The following is a 24,543-nucleotide window of genomic DNA, read 5'->3' on the forward strand; positions in this document are numbered from 1 at the left end:
ATGGAGAAGGAATGGGGATTACTTCGTTTCCTTGTTCTGTCATCATGTTTTCTTGTCAGCAATGGTCAAAACATTGGTAGGGACAGATTTTACTTGATGAGATTATTCAGCACAATTTTTGTATATTCCATTTGGTCTAGTCGTTGATTAAATTAAAAGTCTCTGGTTTCCTTCTCTCAGTCTGTACACAGAACACAGTGGCTGACATTGTATTCCTGGTGGATGGCTCTACCAGTATTGGGCCAGAGAACTTCCAGCAAATCCGTGAATTCCTCTCCTCAGTCGTAGAGAACTTTGAAGTTGCTCCTGACAGAATCAGGATTGGTTTGGTCCAGTACACTGACACACCATATACTGAATTCACACTCAACACTTACCAGAACAAAGAGGAAATTCTCAGCTACATCCAAAATCTGCGTTATAAAACCGGCAGGACATTTACGGGCAAGGGTTTGGAGTTTATGCTGAAACAACACTTTGTTGAAAAGGCCGGAAGTCGAGCACAGCAGAATGTTCCTCAGATTGCCATTGTTATCACAGATGGTGACTCTCAAGATGAGGTCGAGTCACAGGCTAAGGAGCTGAGGCAAAGGGGAATCAAAATATTCGCCATAGGGATCAAAGATGCAAACGTGGCATTACTGAGGCTGATCGCGAGTGAGCCGTATGATCAGCATGTCTACAGCGTATCAGACTTTGTAGCTCTGCAAGGAATCTCTCAGAGTGTAATCCAGAAAGTATGCACCACTGTAGAGGAAACACAAAAAGAGGTCATCCTGATGTCAAGAGGTAACACATGTCCAAGTCTAATAATTTACAAGAAATAAAGAATACCAATTTTGATGCACATTAATTGAAAACTCATGAAAAGGTTTTTCACGAAAGTGTAAAATATTCTTCTGTAGGAAATAGTATTTTTTTTGGTTTTAATTAAAATATTGTGTTTTTTAATATTGTAGTTAAGGCAACATAATGACTGTGTCACATTTACAGAAAAAAAATGATTACACCATTAAAATAACCTTTCTATTATTTTATTTGTGGAAACAAAATAATTAAGAGCAGAATCAAGTGGTCAAAGTTCTATCTAAAATTCTTCCATTTGCCTAGGCTGCAACCAGACTGCTCAGGCAGACATTGTCCTCCTTGTTGACTCATCTGGTAGCATTGGAGAGAGTGATTTCCAAGAAGTGAGGAAGTTCCTCCATGCTTTTGTGGATAGATTTAACCTTAGACCCGACAAGGTGAGAGTGGGACTTGCTCAGTTCAGTGACAGACCGTACCAAGAGTTCCTGCTCGGTGAATATTCAGATAAGGGAGACCTGCACCAAAAGTTGAATGATCTCATCTACCGTAAAGGACGCACTAACACTGGTCAGGCTCTGACTTTCATCCGTGAGAATTACTTTACACAGGCCAGAGAGAAAGTTCCTGGCATTGCCATAGTCATCACAGATGGGGAATCAAATGATGATGTGGAGGAACCTTCCCAAAGACTACGAAACCAAGGGGTTTCCATCTTTGTCATCAGGGTGGGAAAGGGCAAAATGGAAAAACTGCGTACCATTGCTAATATCCCACATGAAGAGTTCTTATTCAGTATCGACAGTTATCAAGAACTGCAAGGTCTAAAAGAAAGTATACGCAACAAGGTGTGCTCAACTGTGACTCTACAGTCACAAGGTAACAGATTTTATTTGCTATGCTTTCCTATTTGTGTCTTTACTGTGGAATTGTTGAATATGACAACCTTAAAATTACTACAAAAACATCTACTAGCTTTGATTCCCATAACAGTGAACTACAATCTACTGTTTTCTGTGCTCTAGTATGGGACTGTTTATTGATGCAAGTAATTCTATTCCTTTGCTTCCATTCTCTTTAGCTTTTGTGTCAAAATTTGCTGATCTCTTCATATTGGTTGATAGTTCAGCATCTAGACAAGAGCAGCAAATAATAAGGAATTTTCTTCAAAGACTGATCCTGCAGCTCAATGTGGGAAAGAATACTAATCGTGTCGGCCTGGCTCAGTTCAGTGAAAATGTCAAGGAGGAGTTCTTGCTAAATACTGATAAGACCAGGAATGAGATTTTGGCATCTGTTCGCAGCCTGACACTGAGGCCTACAGGGGAGCGTAGAATTGGCAATGCAATTGAATATGCTCACAAAAATTTCTTCAGTACTGCCACTGGAAGCCGAGTCTCTGAAGGCTTTAAGCAGTTTCTGTTAGTAATTTCAGCTGGAGAATCCGCCGATGGTGTAATCCAAGCATCCCGCACAATCAAAGAAGATGCAGTGACAGTTTTTGCTGTTGGCTTGAACAAAGCTGATGAACATGAAATGAAGCACATCTCTAGTCAACAACACAACTACAAGTTAGTAGGTAACATCCTAGAAGTGCAACAGAAAATTAAGTTTGCCATCGAGACGTGGGAAGTTGTGTCTGTTGCAAGGGGTGAGTGCATGCATTATCTAATATTCTTTCCAAAAAACCCATAAACTTTTTTCATTTTCTACTTTGTTTAGAGTTTTAACTTGAAAAACTATTATGTATTACATAACCCTAAAGACACTTTTTTTAAGTTCTCATATTTTTTTGACAGAGTGCCTGTTTGACGTGGTGGCAGATATCACTTTTATTGTGGATCAGTCCAGCAGTATCAGATCCAATAACTTCCAACTTGTACGTGACTTTCTCGAGAACACAATCGGAAGTCTTGATGTGGGTGAGGGAAAAATAAAAATAGCTGTGGTCCTCTATAGTGACGTCCCTCGAACAGATGTGTACTTCAACACCTTCGATGATAAGACTGACATCCTGCGCTATATCAGCAGCATGCCATATGGTCGTGGTAAAACAAACACTGGAGCTGCTCTCACGTTTGCCAAAGACAAAGTGTTCACCAAAGCAAGAGGCAGCAGAAGAGATCAGAATGTTCAGCAGGTTGCTGTTGTGATCACTGATGGAAAGTCAACAGATGACGCCGCCAGTGCTGCGGCAGCATTGCGGCGATCTGGCGTCACTGTATTTGCGCTTGGTATCAAAGACACAGAGGAGGAGGACTTGAGAGAGATTGCATCATATCCATATAAAAAGTTTGTTTTCAATGTGAAAGACTTTGATAAACTAAATTCACTTTCAAATATTTTAACCAGAACACTTTGCAATGAAATCACAGATTCCATCGTACCTACAAGCTCACAGAGCTTTGCATTGCAAGGTTGGTAAAAAGTTTGTACAAATTTTCTTATGAATTACTTGCCCTAAAAACACGTTCAAGTTCAGATTTCACAATTTATATTTCATATGTGAATTCTAAAAATGTAACTCCACTGCAGGTTGCAAGGATACAACCAAAGCAGACATATACTTTCTTCTGGATGAATCAGGAAGTATAACCTATGATGAGTTTGAAGATATGAAGAACTTTACAAAGCAATGGCTTGAAGCATTTGAGGTGGGAAATAACAATGTGCGCTTTGGATTGGTGAAATTTGCAAGCCGTGCAACAATAGTTTTCCGATTGCATGACTATAACACAAAAGCTGATATTGAAAAGGCAGTGAATGCCCTGATTATGGAGGGAGGGGGCACCAGGACTGATCTGGGGTTGAGAAAAATGATCCCACTATTCGAAGAAGCTGTACAGACACGTGGGGAAAAGGTTCGTAAGCTCCTGATTGTCATCACAGATGGCGAGTCAAGAGCGACAGAAGAGTCGGTAGAAGTTCCTGCTAAAATTTTGAGAACAGAACAGAATGTCACCATTTATGCAATTGGTGTGAAAGATGCATCTTTGCCAGAGCTGGAATTAATATCTGGCAGCCCACAAAGAACATTTTTTGTCAAAAACTATGATTTCCTTGATGAAATCAAGAAAGACATCATTACAGAAATATGCTCCTTTGAAGGTGAGAAATACGATCAATGGCAAAGTTTGCAATGTATGTTTGCACTGTTATGTCATTAGCACTTTTTTTTTAATTGAATGTGTGAGAAAATAATAAAATTGGCCTAAATAGAATTTGTTTCAAGATTCACTTTATGAATTTCTTATTTTCAGGTTGTGAAGGTCTTTTTGCAGATGTTGTCTTTCTGCTTGATGGATCAGAAAGCGTTCATGCTGAGGACTTTGAAAAAATGAAGGAGATAATGAAGCTTGTGATAGATAAGTTTGCAATTGGACTGGACAAGGAGCGTGTTGCGGTTGTTCAGTACGGCACAAACACAAAGGAGGAGTTTTCATTAAATACATTTGATGATAAAGATGTATTATTACAGAAAATTAGTAATATCAAACAGATGTATGGAAAAACGTACACTGGAAAAGCACTTACAGAAACATTACAATCTTTCGACATTTCTAAAGGAGGACGCACCAGTGCTTTAAAGTTCTTAATAGTTCTTTCAGATGGAGAGAGTAGGGATGATGTAGCCGAGCCTGCTAAAGTCTTGAGAGACAGTTTCACCAACATTATTGCCATTGGTATGAAACATGCAAACAGATCACAGATTCTTGCCATTGCTGGATCCCATGATCGATTGTTCTTTGAAGACTCAGTTGCATCCCTAAAAGAATTAAGCAATGACGTCCTTCTCAAGATCTGCAACACAGGTAAGTAAACCAAATCTGAGATTTTTAGGAGAGATCACATCATGTCAGTAACTTCTGTCAGTTGATGTTAAATCCTTTGAGAAAAAAAAAAAAAGTTCTGCGGCTTTTAGACAATGTCTATTATTGTTGGGGGAATCTACATGCAAGTGTAGCAGTGCACATATTTACCACCTGATCATCTTAACCTGACCACCCATAGCATGTAGACATTAATGTCTGATGGTTGTTTTGCCAAAAGAGAAGGACTGCACATTTTTAAAGTGTACATCTGTTAAATGCTTGTCATTAATGTGTGTTATAGTAAAAACCACTTCAATTATTATCAAAAGTGGATTTTCCAAATGACTTCTAACATTAACATCATATATCTTTCCAGAATGCAAGACACCAGAACTGATTGATATAATCTTCCTTGTTGATTCCTCTGGAAGTCCAAATAAAGATGGTTTCCGGGAAATGACAAACTTAATCAAATATACGGTGAGCAAATCTGTGGTTGGAGAAAAGCGGGTACGATTTGGCGCCATCACCTACTCTGACAACCCTCATTTAGAGTTCACACTAAAACAGTACTATAGTCAAACTGATATTCTGAGGGTTATCTCAAACCTCAAAGCTTCAGGAGGACGCAGAAACACAGCCCGAGCCCTGAAGTATACACTCAACTACTTTGAGGAAACACATGGCGGACGACGAGCAAGGAATGTTGGCCAAGTGCTATTCCTGATAACAGACGGCAAGATTAATGACGTAAGTGGTCTGGCAACATGGCCTGAATCCCTGGCAAATTCAGAGGTCAACTTTTTTGCTATTGGTACTGAAGAAGCAGATGCTGAACAGCTAAAGGAGATTGTGGGAAGGAAAGGAAGAGTGCACTATGCAAAAACATACAAGGATCTGCATGGTCTACAAAAACGGATCACCCGAGAGCTCTGCAATCTTACCAAACCAAGTAAATCTGATTCTTATCACTAAACACTTTGTGCCATACATTTTTCTGTAAATGAACTCATCGTTCTATTTTCAATAGAGCAAGTTGACTTTAAGGGACTGTTTCTATTTCGTTTTTTCACGCATCTTGATTGATCAGATTGATGTTGAATTATACTTAAAATAAATAATGTTATAAATCCATTCAATGCTACATGATATATGGCAATATAATTCACTACAAAAATCTTCGTCTCCATATGAGGCTTAGTGTTTGTGTCCCATGGTTGCTTCGTCCATGAATGCTTGTCCATGTGTGGGTGGCTTATGTGGATTGCTCATGTCTAAGACCACCTACTGAACTATCTCTAATTATTGGTAAAAATGCGAGATCTGAAACTGCCAATCTACAGTTGTCCATTAATTTAGTTTGTCCTAATGTTTTGTTGTTGTTGTTGTTGTTGTTTTTTCCAGTTTGTGAGATGGAGGAATCAGACCTTGTTTTTTTAATTGATGGATCAGAGTCTATTCACGAACATAGTTGGAATACTCTCAAAAAAACCATGATTGACATTGTGAAAGAGCTGGATATTGCTCAAGACAAATGGCGAGTGGGTGTTGCCCAGTTCAGCGATATACTCCTGCATCAATTTTACCTGAACACATACACTAGTTTTGCAGAAGTGGAGGAAGCTATAAACAAAATTAGACAACGAATGCAGGGCACAAGTACTTGGGACGCCCTGAGAAATGTTCGATACTACTTTACAAAAGAGAATGGATCCAGAATAGATGAAGGAGTAGCTCAGAATCTCCTGCTGATCACAGATGGAAAAGCTAATGATGACAAAGACATGAATGCATTAGAGTATCTCAGAAACAAGAAGATATCAATAACTGCCATTGGGATCGGTGATGAAATAAAGAAATCTGAGCTGCGTGAAATAGCTGGATCAGCTGATCGGGTCCTTATTGAGACTTTTGAAGGCCTTGAACTGAAGACAACCATAAGGAAAGTGTTACATTTACTCTGTACAGACACAAGACCACTACCACAACCCCCACATGGTAAGTAACTATAGTTTATTATAGTATTCATAATTCATAATTATTATATACCACACACTCTTCAAATGAGCTCTGTTCCTAAACCTAATTCCTCTTGCCTTCAAATGCCTCTTATATACATTATCTTGTGACCTGCTGTCTGATAAGGAAGCTCAATAGGTTTTGGAACAGATAATTAGTTAAAATCGCACACTGTTTAAATAAATAAATTAAATAAATAAATACACTGTATTGTTTCAAATTCATCTTATGTTGTGTCTCTTGAGAGAGGAGTAGTTTTTCTAAAACTATAAAACAAAAGGTACAGTAAATGCTTAAAACATGTAAATTAACTGATAGCAATATAGTTGAGTGTAGATAATTAGGAAACTGCTCTGGGATTTTAGGAATCTGTTGTTAAAACTCTCTCTAACATGGTAATATAGTGACATATATAGCATGATTGCATATTTATTAATGATAATGATGTATAATATTTTGTCTATACCCTTTCTTGAAGATTGTGAACCATTGTTTTGTTTTGTTCGAACAGATTGTGATATTGACATTGCCTTTGGGTTTGACGTGTCCAGACGAACAAGCACACAAACTCTGTTCAGACCTCAGGTGGAACAGTTGGTTTCTGCAGCCATCCATCGTATCTCCATGATTGGTGATCTGTGCTGCATCGTAAAGGACAAGATTACAACTAGATTTGGCTATAGGCTTGTGTCTGGGACAGATGGGAGTGTTCTGGAAGATTTTGGCTTTGAGAAGTACAGTGAGGATGTGGTGGAGAAAGTGATGTCATGGCGACCTACTGCACCCCTGGACTTTAACAAGCTTCTGTTAGATTCCTTCAGAGAAAAGTTAGCCTCTTCCAAAGCCAAGGCAAAGGTGGGACTGTTTTTGACATAAAACTGACCATCAAAATGGCTGTCAATTCTATATTTTATTCTTTGTTATTACACGGCTCTGTGGAATACATGATTACGATTGGTCAGTCGCGACATTGCGAGGTATGTTATCCCTTGATAACAACCTGTTAAAGCTAATAACACAGGCTCCTCTGTGTAACAGCAACTTTTATAGCCTTAATTATTTTTATTTTTTTTAGGTGAAATGTTGTGTAATAAATGGTTTAATTGTATTTTTTTCTCATTGAAATATCTGTCCAGTTTGAATTTGCCACATGATCATCGCACTTACTTTCTTCTCAGAAGCTTTGCATTCAAATATTTCAACTCAAATCAATATTTTGTGTTTAATTATTTACTTATGTGGCAAGTAGCCGTGTAATAAGCTTTGTGTCGGGGTCCTGATCACCCTGTTGTGGTTTATTGTGAGATAACAACCGTCTGGGTGTACCTTATCCCTTCCTTAATGTTCCCTTAATTGAGCAAGAACATCTCTGCTGATGATATTTTCAAATGATTTTCTGTTTTACTGACAGACTCTCATTAGAAGTCATTTACACAACAAAGAAACACTATGCATTTTAAAATAAAAAAAATTGCATCTGTAAGAGCACTATTGGGAAAAAAATAATATGTATGTAAATGACAATAGATGGAAGAGGCCAGCCAAACATGGTTGAAAAATCCGATGAGAAACTGGGGTCCTTTTTTTGGTCACTTAGATTCATATCAGGCACCTAGATCACATTAGATATTTATTGCTCATTCAGTTGAGGGTAACCAGAAAATGGTATTCACACAGAAAAATCTCCTGACATTTAATCGTATGTTTGTGTTTAGGTTTTGATAATCTTTACAGACGGGCTGGATGATAACATTCAGCATTTAATGGCGAGTTCAGAGAGACTTAAGCAAAGTGGTAAGTGATGTCTTTGGCTACATCCACATTAATCTGAATTTATTTTAAAACTGTGTCTTCCTTTTGCATACTCTACACTTTGAACTAGTTTACAAATGTTTGCTCACATTGACATGTCTGAAAGCACTTAAATCGCATTACTGCATGGGGTAAAATGTAAGCTCTCAAGATGCTAAACATTAAATGTAATTTTATTAGCAAAATATCCCACCACTTGTTGGTGCATCCAGGTCACACTCGAAATTGCTTTTCCATATATTCAGATGCAAAATTGTCCTGTTTTGCTGCTAAACAAGGAGTACATGTTCTGTCATATTTGTAGTGTAATATTAGGAGTGTACAAAGTAGCATTTAAACAAAATTATGTGAATAGAAGGCACAACATTGATGGTACAACCATAGATATCTGTGGGTGCCATATGACATCACTAAACATGCATCATTGTTTTCCAATTATACCTTTCAGAGTCCACACTTTATATCTTAACCATAAAAACTGAGCCATTGCAAATTATTTCAATACTGATCCATCAATATCTCAGTTATGTGCAGAACTTTAATACATCCTGTACCATTACCTCTGCAGTCACTCTGTACTAAACCCATGTGTGCTCATTTCTGATGTGTAAACTAGGGGTCAGTGCACTGCTGATTGTGTCTTTGGAGGGAACAGTAGATTATCAACAGCTGGAATTTGGCAGAGGTTTCAGCTACCTGCAGCCACTGACCATCAACATGCTAAATTTAGGCAACGCTCTTATGAAACAAATTGTAAGTATCCAAAAACGTGCTGTTCACTCAAAATAAAGTAACATTTTGCAGTTCTTGCCAGGCTTATATTTTATGCCATCTGCACAAGTTTCATCAATTGCTCAACAGCAGCTGTTCTGAAAGAAATCTTGTAATGAAACTAAAATTGTATTTTGTGTATTTTAAATGAAGGCTTTTCATAGCTTTTCATAGCTTGGGTGTTCCTGTAGCTCAGTGGTAGAGTATTGCATTTGCAGTGCAAAAGATCATGTGTTCAATTCCCAGGGAACATATATACTGGTAAAAAATGTATCGCCTGAATGCACTGTAAGTTGCTTTGGATAAAAGTGTCTGCTAAATGTTAATTTATTTATTTGTTTAGCTACTCCCCTTTAACTTGTTGAGTAAAAATAATAATAATAATTATTATTATTATATAAATCAATAAATATATATATATATAAATCAAATCATTGCAACTGGATAAATATTTAAACTTTGGCAACTTATATACGTTTATAATACGTTTATAGTATTAAGTTATGCCATCTGTCTATTCTTTTAAGCTACTACCAAGTGACGGATAGATTTGTTAGTAAAGTACCCTAAAATTTGACTGGATGCATGGCTTGTGACTTCAACAACAAAATACAAACAGTTTCACTCATTGTATGATTTTCTCTCCCCTCAGGAAACAGTAGCACTGAGGGAATGCTGCGATGTGCCTTGTTCATGCACTGGTGTACCTGGACCACGAGGACCCCCTGGAAAACCGGGTCAAAAGGTTGAAGTCCCTCAATTCTGATAATGTAGAAATAAAATTGGGGTTTACATATTTTCTCTTGTATTATTTGCCTTGGATGGATTTTTCTTACTTAGCTTGATGCATTATGTCATTAGAAGAATGATAATTGCATTGTGACTAAATGTGACAAATACAATTTGACTAAAATAAGGTACAGTATCTTAGTTAGAAGGCTGCTAGATTTTTGATCATCCTTGGCATCAGGAACGTGGCTCTGCTGTGTTCAAGAGACCATCTTCAATGTGTCAGTATACCTGTTTTCTTTTATTATTTAGGGATACACTGGTCAGAAGGGTCATCCTGGATTTCCGGGAGATGAAGGTAGTATGGTAAGTGAAACCGTCAGCCTGATTTCTGATGTCATACGACCTTCACATTACATGCACTTAAGGCAAAACAGCCCAAGTGAAAAGGAAAAAAAAAATTTACTAATAAATATCACCATACTTTATTGATATTTCCAAACTTTTTTTGTATTACATTTTTTTATGAAATATTATGCTTAAATAAGCAAAATAGGCATTATCTAATTAAACAGGCACTAATTTGCAAACATTTCCGGAACAGAAATCTGAATATTGGATAAAGACAGGTTCAAAATTCTTGTTTCTTTTGCTGACATATTAGAGTCAAAATTTGGAAAGAAAGGGATTCTGTATATATATATATATATATATATATATATATATATATATATATATATATATATTTGTCACTCCATGAATCAGAAAATGCTGTCAATCTATTCCTGGTCCTTTCTCATTCTTTTTTCCTTCCGTGGCTCCTCCATCGAACTAGAGACGGACTTAAGAATCTGTTCCCAGAGCTCTTTGCCCTGCCCCACTTGTCACATTCATTTTGTTATCTTTCTGGTAATCTGAAGCTAATTATGAAAAGTCAAATTGGCCAAATTTTTTATGTGTCTCATTCACTAATAATTGCATGGATTATTCCGTGTTTGTATGGACAGGAGAAGTTCTCACGAAAAATCTCCACTTAATTCACAACACGTTTGTGCGTACATATATAAGTTTGAAACCTTGTTCTGATGATAGTGAATTTGGAGTAATCTAAATGAGCGGCCACTTGCACAAGGTTAGTCATTTTCATGTCCAAACCATCTCCATTTAAGGGCTTTCTGTACACTCTTTCCTTAAAGCCTTTCATCACTCTTGTCAAACTTGCTGCTGATTGCAGAAATGGTTTTGCCTACAGAAGCTTGTTTACACAGAATAAATTTTTTATTTTCTTTTTTACAAAAATTTTGACTTTTTATCTCATAGTTGCAAGTTTACATCTCAAATGGGAGATAAAAAGTTGTACCTAATTTTTTTTTTTTTTTTTTTTCTTCGATCTTTGAGCAGTGCCAAATGTGTCATTCTCACAACAAGCAGAGACCCAGATTACAGACCTCTGTTTGGCCAGATTCACATATGCATATTATTCAGAGAAACTTCACAGCTGAAGCTAACACAGCTTTTCTCACTCTTCACTGTATATGATCGAATAGAATGTATTTAGGATTAGATGAAATTTCGATGATCTAATAATCTGATTTCTGGTTTCAGTTGTTCCTATATTTTGTCATAAATTTAGAATACATTTTAGAATAAATTTGTAACAAATTTTTTGGTGAATTGGTGATTTGTTCTTAAATTCATTCGTACGCACATTTCATGCACAAATTTGTGTGCATGCATACTTTGTGAATGATTGAAAACCGTTGTTTTGTTTTGCCTTAATAGTCCAATTCAGAAATTTCAGCATTAGTAATTCACAAGAAAATGCATAGCTGATAGCATCTGACCTCATCGGTAGCAATGTGTTACTGATGATACTGTATATAGGACAGAATATACATGTTTTAGAGAGGATTTACATTGTATATGCTATGGATAAACAGTCTTTCTCCCATCTTGTTTCTGGCAGGGAGAGCGAGGACCACCAGGGCTGAATGGAACTCAGGGACACAACGGTTGTCCTGGAAACAGAGGAATAAAGGTAATGTAACATTCGATTATCAATGAAGATGCATCTCTTGATGCCATTTTTATCAGTGGAAATTTTCTTCTTGGAATTTCTGGATTTATCTTAGTATGCAAGATTTCTTAATACACCACTCAAATAGAACTTTAAACTATACATTCTTCCGTTTTTATTTTCAAGAAATAATAATTAAAATACTGTAAGGTTAAACAATTAATCAGATTGTTATTATATCAAGTAAAATGGTTTCATATTTTGTTATTTGGTGCAAACACATTTATACATCAAGTGTGAATAGGGATGGATACATGCTACCTGCATGACTATTACTAAATGCATGGCTAGGATATGTTATTGTCTGTATATGAGGACAGGTAAACCAGATGAGTTTTACAGCTGTGCTGAATCAAGAAAATGTTTTTAAATCTCATTTCAACAGGGCCAGAGAGGCTACAATGGAAATAAAGTGAGTAAAAGAGTTATTATGCTATTTACTGGCTGTTCGCTCTATAGTTGCACCCACTGTTACAGTTATTTTCTGGACAAAAATGTAAACTGTAAAAGATATCCTAAAGTGTTTTCTTCAACAGCCACAGTTTACACCTAAAAAAAAAATGTAAAGGTTTTTGAGTACTGTATAGTTGTCTTGTCTAACAAACTTAAATGCAAAGCAAAACTGCATAGAATATTTTCATAGAATCTTTTTGCAATAACAGATGGTTTTATACATTAGCAAGTAAAAAAAAAAATAGCTTAAAGGGTTCTTGCACATTTTAACTGGAAAACAAGTTCAGTTTCTCATTAAAAATGATGATGTTAACAGTTTTCTTAAAGCAGTTGGGTCTATTTCTTTTCCAAGCTGCAGATGTCGTTTAAGGGTCTTAAACAAGTACAATTGGACATTTTATTTGTGTAGTGTTGTTGATTACTTCTCAAAACAGACTGTAAGTGTGTGACCCTTTGACCTCTGTCTGACAGGGAGAAGATGGGGACGATGGGCTGGATGGAGTGAATGGAGAACAGGTCACATTTATTTTCTCTGCACCTTTTCTACACTTACATTCACATGTTCTGTTGTAAAATGTTATATATATATATATATATATCTCTATTAAATTAAGTATAACATTCACTGTTTTAGTGCAAGTCTATAGTTTTTGTTTGTCTGTTATGTGAACCGCCAAGAAAAATTTGTACGTTTGACCACTTATAACAGTCATATCTTTTGTAAATCCATAATCAGAAGTATGATCATGTAATGACATAATTAATTGTGTTTGAGGAATAAAGTGCTGCCTTGTAAACACTGCAGTAATTTAAACCCATAATGGGCAATGAAACTGCTTCGCAGCACATTGTAATCAAATTAGTTAATGAGTCATTTGATTGATTCACTGTACTCTGTTTCTGTTGCGTGCAGGGTGATGCTGGCTTAAATGGGCTTCCAGGACCTAAAGGAGACCCGGGCAGTGCTGTAACTACATCACGCATGTGTTTCATCACAGCTGTCTTCTTAAAACATCCCAGTGGCTTCTTCACTGTTATTTCTGTCTTTTAGGGTGAGAAGGGTTTCAGAGGCAGTCTTGGACCTAAGGGACACGGCGGAGTGAGAGGAGATCCTGTAAGGATTTCTCTGTGTTTAAAGTAGCTGTTTTTTACCGTCTAAACAACCTGACTTGATTTGTCTGTGCTTGATTCTCTGTTTGTGTTAATAGGGTGCACCAGGAAGAGACAGCACAATTTCAGGTCCGAAAGGCGAGAGGGGAGATACTGGAATCCCGGTGAGGGTCTTTTTTCACACTCCATCTGGATAATGTTAAGTCCATTTGTTTGTGTAAGAGTGAGAGAATGTTTCTGTTTCAGTAGCGGTGTGCCGAAAACACATTCTTCTTCTGTTATTGTGTATACACACTTCTTTAAAATCCTCCCATGAGACAATGGGTTTTGCCGGCTGTCAAAGTTAGCACATTTACACTTGTGATTACTTAAAATGTTAATATTAACACCACTTACATATTTCTGCATGTCGACACGGCCACAAGTGTTACTGCTTCTTAATTGATCTTTCTTTCTTGGCTCTTACTTTGACTTTCATTGATGGAAAATTCCAAATTAAGAACTTTAATAAAAGAGAATCAAGTGACCAGATATCAGAAACATCTCTGATTTAGAACCACTTTTTTTTTTTTTTTTTTTTTTTAGTAAAAGTGTGTTATGACTGTGTTCTCTTGTCAGGGTGACCAGGGCACTACTGGACCCTCAGGCAGACCTGGGGATAACGGTGATCCTGTGAGTATTACCTGTATTAATACCTTAGTGGCTTCTAACTGTAACTACACTCTCAGAAAAAAGGGACAAAGCTGTCACTGGAATGATTCTCTAATCCTACAATCCCTGTTTTGGACTTTCTTTCTGAAAATGTGTAGGTGTTATGTATTACTTAGTGTCCCTATCGTATTGCAATTTAATTTTTTATTTTTTTAATTATTATTCTTATTATTTTTTTTTGCATGTGTAACAAATAGATATAGACTGTGGTTCAAAAGATTGGATCACCTTTTTTTTGTTTTAAGAAGTTAATGCTCTTCTCCAACAGGGAACACATGAATTTTTTTAAAAATGACAAGAAAAACATTTAAAATGTTGCAAAAGATTTCTGTTTTTAATAAATTTTGCTTTTCAAACTTTCGGTTCATCCAAGAATCATGAAAAAAAGACACTTGGTTCTTAGTTTTCACACTTTCATTAAGCAGCGTAACTATTTTCATCTGTGATAATAATAAAAAGGTTTCTTTGCCAAATCTGCATATTAGAATGATTTCTGAAGGATCATGTTTTGTGTTACGATTTTCATGACATCTGACATGCGATGTGGGATATTTAACATTAATTGCCTGAAAGTCCTTTTTTTCATCCTTCATGAAGTTTTATCCTTCAAATAACTTCTCAGTGTATTTTGGTAGGGTGCTCCAGGGAGAAAAGGCCGACCAGGAGCGCCGGTAATGTAGCATGTTCTGTTCTATTTTAAATGTTCTGTTCTACAGTATACCATTCTTTTCTAACCTTATATGTTATATATTTATATATTTCTAATTCTAACGTATTCTGTTGTTCATTATATTATTGTATCCTGTTGTTGTCATTATATCCTGTTCTATTCTATTCTGTTCTTCTCTCATTTATTCCATAAATCTCTGAACTGTTTTTTTCTGTTATAAATTCCATTCCATTTTATAATCTGTTCAAATGTGTTCTTGTCTAATATAATCTGTTCTGGTCTATTCTGTAATTGTAATGTGTGGAAACGTGTGTATCTGTTTAGGGTGCATCTTCAAATGCAAAAGGAGAAGCTGGACAGCCAGGTCTTCCTGGTTATCCTGGACAAGTGGTGAGAACTAGGACATTTCACCTTTATTTAAAAAGAAACCAACAGATAAGAGATGTCCGATGGTAGGGTTTGATTTTATGATGTGTTATACCTCCCTGATCTTTTTTTTTCTTTTTTTCCCTTTTGTTTTTTGTCTGTTTAGGGACCACCAGGCCCAAAGGGGTTTCAAGGAGTTGGTGGTCCTCCAGGTGTACCTGGAATTCATGTGTGTATTCAGTTGATTAAACTAGTCGCATGTTCATGTTTTTACTCTTAATGTACAAAACAATACAATACAATGAATGCTGACAGAACCATGTGTGTTTTCATAGGGTCCCTTTGGCCCAACTGGACCTGAAGGTTCAAAAGGAGGTCGAGGACCCAGAGGGCCAAGGGTATGGAAGACTGTTGTACTGAAGTTTTCTTCTTACTGTACTTCCATCTTTCTCTTTTCCTGATTCTGTTAAAAATGCATGAGTTTTTTTTTCTTCAGTAAAACAGATTTGGAGAAATGTATCACTCTGCTCACCAATAATTCCTCTGCAGTGATTGGGTGCCGTCAAAATAAGAGTCTAAACAGCTACAAATAAAATCAACACAATAATCCACAAGTCTTATTTTTTTAGGACTATTTAGGACTATTTCTGCTTGTAAACGGTTCTTGGTATGCTTATATTTCTCTCCTGATTTAGAGAAGACAATAATTATTAAAAGCAGTATATTATGGGTAGATTACTTGTATTTTAACAACGGTAACAACAGTTTGAACTCAAAAGAAAAAAATCTTAATGATTGTCTGCCAAACAGGCAGCTCTTCACTTCACAAGATGTTAACTGATTGACTGGAGTGGTGTGGATTACTTGTGGATTATTGTGATGATTTTATCAGCTATTTGGATTTTCATTCTAACGGCACCCATTCACTGCAGAGCATCCATTGGTGAGCAAATGATGTAATGATAAGTTTCTTCATATCTGTTCTGATGAAGAAACAAACTCATCTACATCTTAGATGACCTGAGATTCAGTACATTTTCAGCAAATCTTCATTTTTGGGTGAATTATTCCTTTAAAACCTGCTTGGTCTCCAGTATATTATGTGGTAGTGCTGCAGCCATAAAATGTTGTAGAGAAATTCTCCTCTTTTCACACTTTCCTTGCTTGTGTTTAGGGTCCACCGGGTGACCCGGGACTCAAGGGATCACAGGGACCAGAGGGATTCAAAGGGCCTCTGGTCAGTTAATGCATTTGTGCATTGTTGACTTGAAAATGATAAAATGCCCATTTAAATATGAGACTCTCCAGTCTAAAGTATGACTTTATGTAAAAAGGGACAAGATGGAAGAGACGGGTATGGACCTGCGGGGCTCAAAGGACACAAGGTACCGGTGCCATATCTGAAACATGCTAAAACTTATTTTAAAATTAACATCAAGAGCAAAGCTTTGCATATGAGGAAAGTGCAAAACATTATTTTCTGCAAAATATGGTAACTTGTTTTCTCTCTTTTTGTGTATGTTTATTGATATTCAACTAACAGAATAAAATTGCTTTCAGGGAAACAATGGATACTTTGGCCTCCCTGGTTTGCAGGTCTGTTAAAGCTAGTTAATCATCTGTTGCAGCTCATCACTAGCCATTTTATGTTATTGTATAAATGGTAATAATAATAATTACAAATTAATAGTCCATGATGTAACATTATTCATCTCAGTGATTATAATTATAGGGTGAGCATGGTACCAAAGGATCCAGTGGAAGTAAAGGACATAAAGGTTATCGAGGAAAACCGGTACACTTTTAAATCATATATTATTTTATTTAACATCATAGAGAAGGTTCTGCATGTTCGCAGCATACTTTTTGGAGGTTATGCAGTTATGTTGTATGATGTATTGATGTGATCAGGGAAACACGGGACGTCCGGGTACTGAAGGTCCTCCAGGAGACAATGGGATGGATGGACACAGGGTCAGTCATTTGTCATCACTTTTTTACAGATTAAACAAATACTTCTAATACATCACAAAACATTTTCAGTTTAGGTCATCTTCGGTCGGAATTGATTGAAAACAAAAATGTTTTTAAATGAAAAATATTTTTTTTGCATCATTGGAATGAGAAGACTCTTGGTGACTTTTATCAAATTAGCTATGTGAAAACAAAAGTCATGGACATGATTTGAATATTTTAAAGTGTCAAAAAATAAAAAAAAGTAACACTACCATGGGAAAAAAATTGCATTAAAAAAAGCAAAACATATTATAAATATTCCATAATAAAATCCTCACAAAAATTCTAAATAATGATTAAAAATATTACTTGACAAAAATATTTTACATATTTTTTTCGTAAAAAAATAAAAAATAAAAAAATAAAGTTAAATTTCAAGGATTCTGTCATGTTTGTAAGTAGCAAGTGTGACCCAAAAATGAAGGAGGGTTAAGCAAATGTAATTAAGGTGGTCTGAGATATTTGTCTTCATATTAATTTTTTTGTTCTGAGATACTTTATGTTTATTTGTTTGTTCATGCACTTTTCTAATTGTTTATTTAATTTAATTTTATTTCTAGGGTGAAAAAGGTCCTCCTGGAATCAATCCAATGCCTGTAGGTTCATATTAAGAGACAATATCTTTAAATAGTGTTAAATTACTCATCTATTCTAAAAGTTTGATTGTTTTCCTTCTGTCTTTTTCTGCTTCTGAACGTCAAGGAATGTGACCTGGTCGAACACATACGCAAAAACTGTCGTAAGTTCAGAGAACCTAATATCCAAAGAATACCAAGCAGAATGACTGCTAGTGATTTTAGTCATTAGCATGATCTCATTCAGTTATTTTATTTCTCTCTTCGTGATCTCTTATATGTGGCATTTAGCTTTCTGTATATTAAACCTTGAAATCATTTGATCTACATTTTATCTTTTATTTTGTCTCCACAGCTTGCTGCTCCGGTATGCTTTGCCTTACACTTTAACATTTCAGTGCCTTATTTATTAGTAACTTTTTGCTAAATTGTAAATAAAAAATAAAAAGTCCCTTTCCAAAATGCTTTCAGGTAATGGTACCCAGTGTCCAGTTTACCCCACAGACCTGGCGATAGCTTTGGACATGTCTGTGGGTGTAACTCCTCAAGTTTTCCAGCGGATGCGTTCTGCGGCTCTTTCCTTGTTGGAAGACATTTCCATTGCTGAAACAAATTGTCCACAAGGAGCACGGGTGTCTGTGATCGCCTACAACAGCGAGTCCAGGATCCTGATCCGTTTCACAGACCACCTGAAGAAGAAGACCCTTCTGGAAGCTGTAAGAACATTACCTCTAGAGAGAACCACAAAAACCAGAAACATCGGACAAGCCATGAGCTTTGTTTCTCGGAACATCTTCAAACGTGTCCGAAGTGGCAGGTTAATGAGGAAAGTGGCTGTGTTCTTTACAAATGGTCCGTCGAGGGATGACTCGAGCCTTGCAACAGCCATGCTGGAGTTCAAGGCTGCAGACATTGGCCTCGGAGTGATCGCCTTTAGTCCTGCTGATGATGTGACCCGAGCATTGCAGGTACATAAGAAAACATCAGATTTGCAAATGCAAAAAAATGCAAGTAAACTTAATTCATTCATTTATTCATATTACTCCACAGTAATAAACAGAAAAGTAACAGTAATGGATTTTTGCAATTTGTAATATATATATATATATATATATATATATAATTCACTAGCACTCTTAGCTTTGAATAAGAGTAATTTCTACCTCAAATGTCTGTCTCAGGTTGATGACACGGGAAGCTACATTATCGTTGATGGCAGAGGAGTAAGTCGCATTAAGCAGTGCATCATTTGTTTTGGTAAGCTCCAGTGCAGACATCCACGTTTGATTCTGTTCAACTCTTTGAGAATCCAAACATTAACACAATGGATTTTTCATGTTTAAAAATGCAAAACACAGCACAGTGTTGGAAAATGATTCTTGGGATTCAATAAGGTCTAGAGATGCGTTTTTGACAAGTTGAACTTATTTTAACTTGAATGCTGTGTTTAAGAATGTGGTGCCATGCATGCAACATGGAAAAGACACAAGAAATGATTGTCACAGTCAAACATGTTTGTCTAGCCCATGTTTATGTAGTGCATGAAAATGCGTAAACACATTCTGTGTTAATGGCCCCTAAGACAGCAAGTATAAGGCACTGCAACAAGCTCAGTAAAAATCCTTAGTGGTGGACAAAGTTAAATAAATGTTTATTGTAAATCCAAAAAGTGCATATTTTGACCAATATTAGTATGCATTATTAATTTTATGCTTATTAGAGTATTATGTCATTATCTTAGCAATGTCAACAAGCCAACTTCCCAATGAGATCTAAAGTGTTCCAAATCAGTCATTAATGAGGTTCTATTTCTGTTAGGTTGTGGCTTATGTAGGTAGGTTTTGGATCATGGATGTCTTTAATTACATGCCAAGGTTTTTTATTCTCTCTTGCCAGATCGTTGTAACCCAGACCCAGTGTGTGGTGTAATTCTGCGGCCTCCACCTCTGCAGATGGATATGGATCTGTCTGTGCTGATGGATGGGTCTGATAACGTGAACACTCAACACTATTTAAACATGAAGGAGCTTCTGGTGTCTCTGTTGGACCGGATCGATGTGAGCAGTGAACCGAGCAGAGCCGACAGAAAAACCAGGCTGTCCGTCTACCAGCAGAGCTCCGTTTATGGCTCATCTTACATCAACGAGGAGTTCAGCTTCACTAAATATAAAGATCGCAATATCATGAAGAGGCATATTAAAGATACAGTGAAGCAAGTGGGCGGGACATCCCACCCTGACTTTGCTTTGGAGTGGCTGATTACTAACGTTATCCTTAAAGTAGAAAGACCACGAAGCAAACGAATGGTCATGGCTGTTTTTGGTGAAGATTTTAAGTACAACAAAGCTCAGCTTGATTATTTGTCTAGACTGTGTAAGTGTCAGAATGTTGTGATGTTTATTCTCATGGCGGGACAGAGATTCGACCGGACACAGATGGTGGAGCTCACCAGTTCTCCTCTGGACCAGCACCTGGTGTTCCTGGATGACAGAGGTTATGGCACACGCTTCGCTTACGCCTTCCTGCATATGCTCCACAGTAAGAAATATTCATGGTTGTGTTTTCACAATGCCGCTGTGAAAGATCCTGATCTGTTGGTGAAACTTGCAGACTTTTTCCTCTGAAAATCAACAGATGCTCACATCCTCTTTCATCTAAATAAAAAAAAACAAAAAATATGCAGTAGTTTTTTTGCCTTTGTAAAACATTACTTTACAAACAGTCTTTTTTATTATTTTATTATAATTTTTAGATTTTTCATTTTCATTTAATCTGAAAGTTTTTCACATTTTAAGAGGTTTTCTGCAAACAATAGCCCCAAAACTCTCTACATTATCTGCTTTCTTCTTAAAATGAACAGTTGCTAACATCCTCTTTCATCATTTGCAAGTAGTGTTTAACCTACAATATTATTCATTAAATTAATATACTTTTAATTATAATTTTTTGTTTTTGTTTTCTATTTAATTTTTAGTTGTTTTGATATAGTTATTATTTGTCACTTCTTCTTACATGCTGGGTTATACACATTCTTTTTAGTAAATTTTAGTTAAAATTTTAATAATTTAATTTTTCCTGTTTTAGTTTGTTATTTTAGTACTTCAAAAATAAGAAATGTAAGGAGCAAAGTAGAAAGTATGTTTCTTTAATGTTTTATTCAATTTATTTATTTTTATTAAATTTTTTTTTGGGGGGGGGGTGGCTTATTTTTCATTTCAGTTAACAATAATAACCCTGGTGTGTATCTGCTGTTGTTTTGCAGAAGGAATCTTACCCCAGTCATTAATACCTACTCCTGATTGTCGTGGGTTTGTGGTGAGGCCTGTTGGAACTGGACAACAAACCACAGAGAGGTAATGTTATTTACTAACCACAATCTTTAGACATAAAATCACAAAAGTTAGTGCATGGATTGTGTATTCTCAAAGCCATTTGGCTTATTAATCCAAAGGTTTTAGAGTAAAATCTTTTTACTGTTTAGAGTCTTTGAGCACTGTGCCAGAAATGGGAAACCTGGGATTCACGAGCCATATTTTGTTTTTATTTGCACATTGAAATACAAATCGATGCTGCAATATTGAACAATAATTAGCCTGTACAGGACACATTCTGTGCTTTTTAATGATATTAATGTGTCTAACTGTTTTTCAGTGCTATTCTGCCAACTGAAGAGCCCACTGAAGAGCCTTATGAAGAGCCCACTGAAGCGCCCACCGAAGAGCCCACTGAAGAGCCTTATGAAGAGCCCACTGAAGAGCCCACCGAAGAGCCTTATGAAGAGCCCACCGAAGAGCCCACCGAAGAGCCCATCACAACAGAAGAACCTTATAACTATTATGGAGATGAGCAAAACAAAGAATCATTCATTGAAGCCAGTCAATATGATGACACTGATCAATATAGAAAAGAGCACAGAAAGGACAAAAAGGAGCCCTCCAAGACTAAAGGTGGTGAATCCAGATCTTACTGGCCAATTTAACCCTTGATTTAGTTTTTTTGGAGTTGCATGTACTGTATCTTTGGCATAGTACTGTATCCTCACTCACATTAAAATGCACAAGCTTTTAAGCTGTTTCTCTGACAGAGTTCTGTATTCATTAGATCATTAGGAATTAGTGGAGTGTACCGTTTGTTTCCAACAGCACGCTGCTTCCTTGAGAAAGATTCAGGCCGTGTGTGTGGATCGTATATGTCCAGATGGTATTACAGCCAGCAAACTAAGAAATGCATGCACTTCTGGTATGGTGGTTGTGGCGGAAATGAAAACCGATTCTTGACTGAGGATGAGTGCTTTAAGGAATGTGTGTCTACAGGTAAACTGACCAAACTTGCTTACTGATATGATCCATATTGTTATTGATGTAAATTATAATTATTTATTTTTTATGTTTAACCATTGGTACTCAAAAGATTAAATCCAGTATTTAGTAATAATATTGCATAATGAGAGATTCATAAGCAATTTTTTTAGGCTGGTCATGCAATATTAGAACATTGCACTTTTTTAAGTCAAAACTTTTTTTCATGAAATTAAAATTCTCTCTGGGTCAAAATACTTGGAAAACAGCAATGAGGTTGATTCCTTATTATTATATGTTCAGTATATTTTAAATATATTAATATTTAATGCATTAATTCATATATGAACGTTTTAATGCATAGTGTATCAATTCCTCTTTTAAAAACAGTAGTTTAGCTATTTATAATAATTTTAATTTATAATAATATAATATTAAATTTTTAATGGATATATTGAATGCTTTCATGTTGGAGTTTTGAGACTGTTCAAACTTCCTCCACAGAATCTGAAAATCTTCCCAAGGATGATTCCAGTATCAAGGGTAAAGACACATTTATTGTACTTGCCATAGACATTTTATAGCTTAACGCAAACCATAAAATATTTAGCATTTCTAGAATGAAAAAAAAAAAAATCACATTGTGATTTATTATTATTATTTTACTATTTTTAACGAATGGAGATACATATGAGGAGCATCCCTGATTCACAAAAACTACAATGCAAATCAAGCATAAAATTATTGTTGAACTCAATATGCATGGTGAAATATGCAAGTATTAAAGGTGTGGTGTTTTTTTATTGCTTCAAAGCCATCAGTGTGCTCATTATTGTGTGTAACTCTTTCTGCTCACAGACATTTGCCAGCTCATACTTGATGCAGGAACTTGCTCAAACTTTTCAGTGAAATGGTACTTCAACGTCAGCAGTGGTGAATGTGTCCAGTTCTGGTATGGAGGCTGTGACGGGAACAGCAACAGGTTCAACACTCAGGAGGATTGTGAGATTCGCTGTCTCAGGGACAAAAACATATCTCCAAACGTCTAAACTGTGATGTCTAATGAATTTTAGCAGCTTCATTCTTTCGTGATCATGATCATATTCTCATCACGATTGTCAAATGGCAGCCATTGAAGCAGTTTTAGCTATATGTATTTACATATTTAGCTAAATGTATATTTAGCTAAATTTGAGTGTAGGAATGATTTGATTACAAAAGCAGAATTTGTTTAAAGGTGAAGTTTCTAATGATGTGGCATTATTTGCACCAGAAAGAAATAATGCAAAAAATAATGATTCATTCTCAATCATTTCAGTAATCGTTCAGTTAGACTCAAGCCACAGGTTGAGACAATGTTGTTAGACAGCTTAAATGTTCAGATTGCAATTCTGTTTGGTGCCATTAGCAGTGCAGAGAAAAGACAAAAAAAAAAATAAATAAATAAATAAATAAATAAACCTTTATAAAATCTCAATTTCACAAAATTCCTTGACTGAATTGGTGATGTAATTTTTGTAATTGTTAAGAGGAATAAAAACACTATGAAGATAGGAGTGCATTGTACACACGTCTGTTTAAGGAGCCTCACTGTCTTGTTTTTATATTATTTTATTTTTTTATTTTTTTTGTGCGTGTGTGTGTTTGTGTGTTTTTTTTTATTTAATAAACGTTTCTCTATAGCCCCTGGATATAAAAACAAAGAACTGTCTAAACCATTAATATTTTTATGGGATGTCGGCTTTTAGAAAAATGACTGAACATTTAGTGAGAAAAAAAACAACAAATCTTTATACTGTATGTTAGAAATTTGAAAAGAGCAGCAGTACAAATTATTACACATTTACAGTATTGTTCAAAATAATAGCAGTACAATGTGACTAACCAGAATAATCAAGGTTTTTCGTATATTTTTTTATTGCTACGTGGCAAACAAGTTACCAGTAGGTTCAGTAGATTCTCAGTAAACAAATGAGACCCAGCATTCATGATATGCACGCTCTTAAGGCTGTTCAATTGGGCAATTAGTTGAATTAGTTGAAAGGGGTGTGTTCAAAAAAATAGCAGTGTGGCATTCAATCACTGAGGTCATCAATTTTGTGAAGAAACAGGTGTGAATCAGGTGGCCCCTATTTAAGGATGAAGCCAACACTTGTTGAACATGCATTTGAAAGCTGAGGAAAATGGGTCGTTCAAGACATTGTTCAGAAGAACAGCGTACTTTGATTAAAAAGTTGATTAGAGAGGGGAAAACCTATAAAGAGGTGCAAAAAATGATAGGCTGTTCAGCTAAAATGATCTCCAATGCCTTAAAATGGAG

The 24,543-nt window shown here is 36.0% G+C and overlaps 1 protein-coding gene across 1 annotated transcript; it reads left to right on the plus strand.

The window, feature by feature from the left end:
- On the plus strand, positions 1-23,650 carry LOC113092960 (collagen alpha-6(VI) chain-like). Its single transcript, XM_026258765.1, has 40 exons — positions 1-76; positions 181-789; positions 1,111-1,683; positions 1,886-2,455; positions 2,604-3,221; positions 3,340-3,912; positions 4,065-4,616; positions 4,993-5,568; positions 6,021-6,614; positions 7,147-7,490; positions 8,351-8,429; positions 9,064-9,200; positions 9,871-9,963; positions 10,260-10,313; positions 11,914-11,985; positions 12,410-12,436; positions 12,949-12,993; positions 13,391-13,444; positions 13,529-13,591; positions 13,686-13,751; positions 14,206-14,259; positions 14,934-14,969; positions 15,293-15,358; positions 15,501-15,563; positions 15,670-15,732; positions 16,509-16,571; positions 16,669-16,719; positions 17,067-17,129; positions 17,246-17,308; positions 17,911-17,946; positions 18,053-18,089; positions 18,281-18,292; positions 18,397-18,893; positions 19,107-19,182; positions 19,822-20,463; positions 21,188-21,278; positions 21,577-21,872; positions 22,068-22,238; positions 22,728-22,766; positions 23,082-23,650. The coding sequence occupies exons 1-40, from the start codon at positions 1-3 to the stop codon at positions 23,270-23,272; spliced, it is 8,385 nt and encodes a 2,794-aa protein (XP_026114550.1). The 3' UTR covers positions 23,273-23,650.
- The last annotated feature ends 893 nt before the right edge of the window (positions 23,651-24,543 follow it).

The sequence above is a fragment of the Carassius auratus genome, unplaced genomic scaffold, assembly GCF_003368295.1.
Source record: "Carassius auratus strain Wakin unplaced genomic scaffold, ASM336829v1 scaf_tig00214790, whole genome shotgun sequence".
Lineage (NCBI taxonomy): Eukaryota > Metazoa > Chordata > Actinopteri > Cypriniformes > Cyprinidae > Carassius > Carassius auratus.

Excerpts from the sequence above, each read along its gene's own strand:
- LOC113092960 (XM_026258765.1), top strand. The coding sequence starts at position 1 with ATGGAGAAGGAATGGGGATTACTTCGTTTCCTTGTTCTGTCATCATGT. Across the intron at positions 17,309-17,910 it reads ATGGGATGGATGGACACAGG|GGTGAAAAAGGTCCTCCTGG; the intron begins GTCAGTCATTTG and ends TTTTATTTCTAG. Across the intron at positions 22,239-22,727 it reads TAAGGAATGTGTGTCTACAG|AATCTGAAAATCTTCCCAAG; the intron begins GTAAACTGACCA and ends CTTCCTCCACAG.